Raw genomic sequence first — 7,857 nt, forward strand, 5'->3', positions numbered from 1 at the left:
AGCTCAGCGATTCTTGAGAATATGGTATACGATTCAGAAGTCAGAAGAAATAGCACAACCCAATCCGGGCAAAATCAGGGTAAGGGACGGATCCCGCCATCAGGCTTGTACAGGTCCCCGAGCACATCTGATCTCTCTCATGGAAAGGAGCGAAGCAGGAAGGCTTGGTAAGCAAGCAGTTATGTAGGCTTTTTCTCGGCTCAGAGCGGGTCCGGCTCGAATCCGTCTTGCAGGGAGCTCTCGGGTTATCTGATGTAGGGATCAATTCGGCTCTCCTAACTGAATGAAAGAGAATCAGTGCGGGCTAGGTTGCGGTAGCAGTCCTTCTTTTTCTGACTGTGGTTGTCTCATAGGTTGCAGTTGCAGGATAAGTAGTAGTTCTGGATTTCCTTCGATCGATAGGGTATCTCAAAGCTTTAATGATCATCAGATAGAGATAAGAAATATCAAGGCCTTTCACGAGATTCAAGGGGATCAACTAGGTGATTGATTACAATCCCATTCAATGAATCAATAGACCAGCCTCAATTGTCCGAACCATGGTGCACTAACTCAGGCCTGATTTCACACCCGGTTAGAGGAGGCCGATTTCACTCTTTCCGCTTTTTTCGACTTCTGTCTATGAAAGAAGAGCTTTCTAGCTGAATGTGGTCCTAGCAGCCCCTGTCTTTCCTCCTTTGGTGGGTCTGAGGCTGAAACTTCTACTTCAACAACGACTGATTGATATCCGGCTTGGGGGCCGCGAGTGCCATATCTCTTGGATCCTTTTGCTCTTGAATTAGCAATTTTCTTTGGGATTTGAATCAAAGAAAGAAGGGAAGGCTGAAGGCTCTTTCTCGCCTTTAGTTCGCCCCGGTCTTTCAATCCGAGTCCTTGTTTTCGGTATAATCAAAAGGCATAATCAGAGATTGGAATCTAGAATCCAAGGGGCGCCCATTACGGGGTCCTTCCTTCAATAAGAGAAAGGGAATCCGGATCCGTTGAAGTGGAAGAAGGGAGATCTTGTGCAAGGTTGTAGAAGGAGAAAGAGTGGGCTAAGAGGATGACGGAAGAGAGTCATCGGCCCGTGGTCAGTAGCCTTCTTTCTCACTTTTGCCCTTGAGTATGCTAGTCGATCGGAATCAGAAGTGGAAGCTTTTCTGGGACCTCCTCTCAAAGGTAATTCGATGTAGAATGAGAAGAGGAGATCCTAATTCCCCAGCTGGCTTGCTTTGGCTACCCTCCCTGGACCTGAAAGACAGAGCGCCAATTACACCGCCCACTACGCGGTTCTTTCCTCGTCCCTAAAGTCTCGGCTTTGTCCCTCTTCCGTGGGTCCAGTGACTTTGTCCCTATCGTGAAGGCAGGGCAGAGCTTTTCTGGTACCTTGTGTGCGGAAAGTCAAAATTCTGCTTTTTCTAGGGAGAGGGGCGAAGAGACTCGACCGTAGGGGAGAGGGGCGAAGAGGACTCGACCGTAGGGAGAGGGGCGAAGAGACTCGACCGTAGGGAGAGGGGCATAGGCGCATAGTTGAGTACTTTCATAGGGATCTCGATCTCCGATCTGTTCTTGAAGGGAATGAAGTAGCGGTTGGAGCTGAGCCTGCGAGATTACCCGACCACCTGATTTCATTTCTTTCATTCCCCAGCATCCTGGGATGTGTCCCGCACCCTGATTTTCATGGGCATAATGGACTTCCGCTCTCATGCATGAAAAAAGTTCATAAGGAAAGACCTCTCCTCTTGAGTCTGATTCAAAATAGTAGGCCCACTCCACGGCAAAGAGCTCTTTATTCGGAAAGAAATCTGAATCATTTCACATTTCGAAATTAGATAAGTTTCATTCAACTCCTTCTCAACGAACATTTTTTTCATTCAACTCTCTCTCCTTTCAGTCGCCTCGCTCTCCTTTCAGTCGAGACCTTGTTCATTGATTTCTTTGTCTTTCGCTCTTTCTTCCTTTTCTTCCTTTAAGTAGGTTGTCGCTTCTCGTGTGCCCTATAATTGCTTTATTCGCAAATTCTTCTATTAATCGTCGGGCTCCTCTCCTATATCTGAAAACTACGAGTACCTTCGCTCTGAACCTATATCTGAAACTACTTTTGACTTCGCTCCTTCTTTATATTAGAATTCAGGAGTGCAACGAAAGAAATCCATATAAAGAATAACCTCAACTCCTCGCAAATTCTTTGCGCCTTGTTCATTGATGAAGCTTGAATCTTGGACTCCTTTCGCAACTCCTACGGAGCCTCCTCCTCTTCTTTTTTAGCCTTCTACGTCTGAAATCTACCCTAATATTCCAGGTTAATATGGATAGTCCTTCGGAGTCCTCCGTAGCTTAATTAGTGGAATGAATGAGGACTGAGGCTCGACTGAAAGGAGAGGAGTATATAGGTCTTCTTTTTATGATAAGAAAGCAAATAGCATTTCCTATTGATTTGTCCCCTGGACTGGACCTATTCTGATTCTGAATTATCCGTCGCTACGCTGTTCCCAAGGACTAGCAAAATCGAAATAGCGAAATTCTTGGGTCATCTCAATGGGTTCAGAAACCACACGTTTCTCTGGATCATCATAGCGTACTTCCACATATCCACTCAGAGGAAGGTCTTTTCGTAATGGATGACCCTCGAAACCATAATCTGTTGATATACGGCGTAGATCCGGATGATTGATGGGAAGAAACACCAAACATATCCCAAACTTCTCGCTCCCACCGGCGGCTGATGGAAATAGACTGACTACCGGAGATATTCGTGTTACTTCGTCTGCACTGGTTTGTACACGAATGCGTGAGTTATACCGAGTACTCAGTAAATTATAGACCACTGAAAATCTGAGTTTTCGAGAGGGGATAATCAACTCCGCAAATATCGATCGAAACTTGAACCCTTGTATAGGTATGCAATTTGAGAAAGCACAACAATTGAAATTAGGTAGTCCGTATTGGTATCCGATCTATTCCCATGTTCCCGATCTTTCTCTTTTTTTGACCCATTTCTTGGGGAGAGTCTCCCAACTATATTTGAAAATGGATTGGTTATCCATAAGGCTCAAAGAATTTGAGTCTAGTTCCGCTTCTTTCAAGAAAAATGAAGAAAGACTTGTCGGAAATCGCCGGTTGGGTTGGTCCAACCAAGAAAGGCATGGGAGAAAGAAAGATGCATGATTGAAGCGTCGAAATCCACTTTTCTTTTTTTCATAGGTCAGGCAAAGTTTCTTTTTTCACCACAATATTCGTTTCTTTTGGGGTGAATGCTCTGAATGCTGAATCGATCATTCGATATCCTTTGCCTTATGAGAGGACAGAATGGAAGAAAAGTAATGAAACCCGCGATGGCTACTGAATAACCTCCTTTGACTTTCTCAATAATCAAGCCTTTGACTTTTTGATTCCTTTGCCAAATCTTGTTCAGTTCCATCCAAGCTCGGTTTTGTCTGAATCTTCGTGGAAGAAGAAAAAGGGGTTCACCAGCCACTACATCTGTGGATCCCACCAAATAATCATTCAACCTGGCGGCAGCTCGCTCTTTGATCAGTGATTCGCCGGCCACTAGATCGATGAAGAATCTCTCCAAAATTGGCTCTTTGATCAGTGATTCACCGGCCACTAGATCCAGGGATCCCACCGCTACGTGGGTCTCAACCCTGGCGGCTCGGTTGATTGGCACTCCTGTAGGCTCATCTTGCATACAAATGATGGGGGTCCCACCAGGTCCTGCATCCACCAAGAACATTTCTTCCCTGAAGCGTAAAACTGAAGATTGTAAGGCGTTTTACACTCCCTAAGAAAAAACTCGAATTAGATCTTGGAAATAATAGACGAAAATAGATGCTAATCATCAGCTTTTTTTCCTTTCCCTCCTCCCTCCTCCCTCTTCCCTCCTCCTCTTCTCTTCCTATTGATCAGAAGGATCCAGCAGGCCTCACCCCAGTTCGAGTTTTCCTCTGAAAGTTGAAGATAGGGTCTCGAAGTAGATAAGTTCGGGATCCAAAATCAATATAAGGGTTGGGACTAAATAAATGCAAAAATCAGCCTTTTTCCATTTCCCAAAAAAAAGAAAACTCCGCGGTCCCGAACATCACAAGAAATCCAGCAAGAAAAGCTACTTAAGAAAGAGCTGAAACTGGGGAGGGGCAAGATCCGCAACCTCTGCCGAAACATCGACGACTGATTCCGGCCCAAGAGCCTACTCAATTCACCCACGTAGCGGTAAAGGAGGGTCAGCTTCTTCCTCCCCTTCTATTGTCAAGAATCAAAGGTTTCCGCGCATTTCATCGGTTGAAGACCGCGTAGTGGGGCTTTTCTACCTCTGCAAAAGAACCCATTTTAGTTGAGGACATCTAGCCTAGGTCAAAACCTGAGTGAGATGTGAAACCTCGTAACTCCGCAGCTGCTTCTAACGGGACTGACCCCAGTTCACGCTAAGATTCAGCCAGGGATCCGGTTGGGCGCGGAGTGCAAGGTCTAGATCCCTTTCCGAGGTTCTTTATACTAAACTCATGTGTGAAGCTAATGTCCATATATAAGGGAAGAGACTTTCAAAGTGAACCGAAACCTGTCCTCACTTGACTCTTCCACCCAGAAGGATAGGCTTGAGTATTTATTTGAGGTTTAGTAATAAGGAATCTCGTCCCCATTTTTTCTTGTCTTTCCTTTAAGCCCTTAAAGTAGGTTCCCAGTCGCTTCGCTTGGCGCCTTTAAGTAGGTGATGTTCTCCGGTCCGTGGTAGTTTAATTGCTCCCGAAACTCAGTAGAAGCTTTACGAGCTGAACGGTGTCAAGAAGGAGCTGACTCATTCTCTTGTGACTCATTCAATCCCTTTCACGGCTGGCTTTTCTTCCGAGCCGGATTAGTCTTATGAAATGGCCCTCAAATTGAGCCTTTGTTCGCAAATTCTTTGCGCCTTTATTTATGTAGAATCAGACTTTACGGAATCAGACCTCTTGGTCTCGTATATTTGACTGACGAAGTGGAAATCTTCGATCCCACTATTCATAGTTAGCGCTTAGCTCCGATCCCGTAATAAAGCCATCTACCCTATAGTCGGCAGCTGAAACTCTGTCTCGCTCAATTCATCTTCACCTTTGTCTTTCTTCTGGAAGTCTTTCTCTTTCTGACGCTTCAGGGGACCCCACTAAAGAAGGTCGAGCTTCGGCCCGAACCTTGTCTGCCGAACTCTCATCCCGATTGAGGTGAAAATAGAAGCAAAGCCCCCCTATCTTTATGGCGAAAGAAAGCCGTCAGTCAGAATACGGCTGTATCGGAGAGAGGTTGCGGAGCAATTAAACTACCACGGACCGGTGTGAATAGCACAGTTTAGGGAGAAATGCTAGAGGAAAATAATGGATTTCTAGTCCCTTCGGACGGATCGGGAACATCCGAGATTACCACTATCTCAGAATTATGGAATACGGAATAACAAATAACCCTACTAACCCACTACGCGGTCAATCCGATCCTATTCTAACCCTGCCCCTATTCAGGTCTAGCGCTTCGACCCTAACCATCCGCGGATCCCACTCCTGGCTGACTCTTTCTTCTTAGAATACGAACTGATCCTAATCTCCAGTAGTCTTCCTTTGCCCAACTCGTGAACTCAGTATCCTTCCCCGGTCCCCATTGGGAAAGCTGCTTGCGAGCCTAAGAATGAAATACCTTCTCCAAGGCATCCTTATTTTGGCCTAATGGCATAAGGGAACTGAGAATGCTGTCTGAACTTATGAAATTAGCGCGTAGTGGGCTAAATCCGAGTAAACAAAGCCTCTCGACCCCGTAGTTAGGATCAAAGAGGTCTGGAGGACCTATATACGGAGGAGGAGGTGCTCAGTCCTTGTTTTGATCCATATGAACTTCTTTTCTATCTTTGTTCTAGCTTGTTCTTAGTCTAAGAGGTCAGATCCTTATATCCTTTCTTTCAAACTAGACTCCTTCTACGCCGTCCTCCGGACTCGTTCCAGAAAGAAAATGACGGTTCTGGCAGTCTGATTCTGTGTCCATTTTGAACATCTCTGACCCCCATAAAGACATAATATCTCAAATCTGATCATGGAAGATCTTTCCGCTATTATGAAAGAGAAAGCCTATCTTGCAGAAGTTCACCCATTAAGGATGCGGGGCGGAGAATGTGAAAAGCGAGACCTTTTTACGATAAGATAAGAGAACTGCTTTTTTCGGATAAGCTGTTGCCGCTCTTCTCTTAGAGCTCTTTAGTCCCATCCCTACAGATGAATATGGATATAAACAAGTCCAGAGGACGTCCTGGAGGAGTATATAGAGCGAGTGACTCAAAGAAAGAAGGCCCAGCGACTGCCCTCTTTGACTTTCAAAATTCATCCCTTAACCCCTCAGGTCTAGGGCACTACGAGTGGGTTGGATAGAATCTAGGTTTTTGCCAGCGCTTCGGCTTTTTTGCCTGTCCATTTCCTGGGCTGGGTTCTTAGCTTAGGAAGTGAGCCCGAAAAGGAAGGGCATCCAGACAAAAGAAAGAAAAGATCTGGAAAGAAAGAAGAGATCTTGATAGTTGCGAACCACTCTCCCAATCAATGAAATCAAAGAGAAAAAGAGGGAGCTCAATGTGAACTATAAGTCAAGTCATGGATTGCCTCACGTGAGGATGATGCCCTGAATGAAATGAAAAGGGAGGCTAACCCCTGAACTTGGGGGAAGGCAGGCCTAGAACCTGCACCTGCACAAGACGACTCCACCATTTATAGCATTTCTAGTTTCAGTCAAGCGCTTCCTTGAAGAAGATAGTTTTCTAGCTGTCCAAGCGGACTGAAGAAGACCCGCCGGATCAACCCCACGTAGCTGTTTTGGCTGGAAGACGTTCGTCGCCGGACAGCCTCTATTCGCCCTCTCCCTGGTGTGGGTCTACCCTGGTCTTGACTAGCCATTCCATTTTACTAACTAGTTTGAATGCCCCCTATTGGTATGAGAAAACCACCTAGCCTTTATCCTCAAGTTGGAGGCATAATCTGAGAATATGATCTTCCTGATTTTGAGGCTTTCTTCTCTGGCCCTAGCCGAAGAAGGAAGGGGGTATGAAAATAAAGGGGAGCACCTTTCCAGGGATCCTATATTGGTCTATTTTCTCTCCAACTCATGAAAGGAAGGGATAATTGTGCTTATTCCTCAGACCCAAGCTTACGATTGTACTTCCACCTCCCGCACTAACAGCAGAAAGATCTCCAAAGGTCGAGTGGCTTGTAGGTGGAGCTCTAGCCGAGTCAACTTCTAACCCTATAGTAGTGAATAGTGAGTTATCTTCCCCTTGGTTACGGCGGATTTGGAACATAGAACTGGGTCGGGTCGATCGGCTGAAGCAAGATCTCTTGTGGGAGATAGATCAGTTTGAAGAAGTGGCTACCTCGGCAGAAGAGGTTAGATGGCTTATTACGGGTTACGGGGGAATCAAAACTCTACGAATACGGGAAGCATTCCATCTCTAGAATTCTCTCTTTTTCGGGCAAAGATAGAAGCAGGTATTTGAACAAGTCTCGCTCGGAAGCAAGGCGGAGTAGGAGTTGAGAAGCGAAGCGACTGACAAGGCTCGATGAAATTGAGTCGACTGAGTTCTAGAACTATCAAGGAAGAAAGTGAAAGTGGAATTCTCATCAGGATTAATCAAGAAAGCACGTAGCCTCCGAAGGCGCGAAGCGGAGCGACTCAAATCAAAGACGTGGGGACTTGTCTTCCATTAGCTAAAGAGCCTTAACCTACTTTTTTCTTTTGAATAAGGAAGAAGGGAAGCTAAAGGAATCTCAAAAGTCAGACGAAGTTCAAACTCCGCGGAAGAGAAAAAATTCCATTCTCCCAACATGAGAGGAAACCTACTTTTTGGAATCAGACTCGAGAGGAAAAGGTCAGAACAGCCGA

At 45.6% G+C, this 7,857-nt stretch overlaps 1 protein-coding gene and 1 pseudogene across 1 annotated transcript; both read right to left on the reverse strand.

The window, feature by feature from the left end:
• Positions 1 to 2,398: 2,398 nt before the first annotated feature.
• LOC127144426 (NADH dehydrogenase [ubiquinone] iron-sulfur protein 3-like) lies at positions 2,399 to 3,030 on the reverse strand (annotated as a pseudogene).
• A 136-nt stretch (positions 3,031 to 3,166) lies between these two features.
• LOC127144427 (uncharacterized) lies at positions 3,167 to 3,715 on the reverse strand. Its single transcript, XM_051080339.1, has one exon. The coding sequence runs from the start codon at positions 3,713 to 3,715 to the stop codon at positions 3,185 to 3,187; it is 531 nt and encodes a 176-aa protein (XP_050936296.1). The 3' UTR covers positions 3,167 to 3,184.
• Positions 3,716 to 7,857: the final 4,142 nt, after the last annotated feature.

This window comes from Cucumis melo, chromosome 12 (genome assembly GCF_025177605.1).
Source record: "Cucumis melo cultivar AY chromosome 12, USDA_Cmelo_AY_1.0, whole genome shotgun sequence".
Classification (NCBI taxonomy): Eukaryota; Viridiplantae; Streptophyta; class Magnoliopsida; order Cucurbitales; family Cucurbitaceae; genus Cucumis; species Cucumis melo.

What these genes read in the sequence shown, in the direction of transcription:
- LOC127144427 (XM_051080339.1), bottom strand. Translation starts at nt 3,715, where the DNA reads ATGTTCTTGGTGGATGCAGGACCTGGTGGGACCCCCATCATTTGTATG.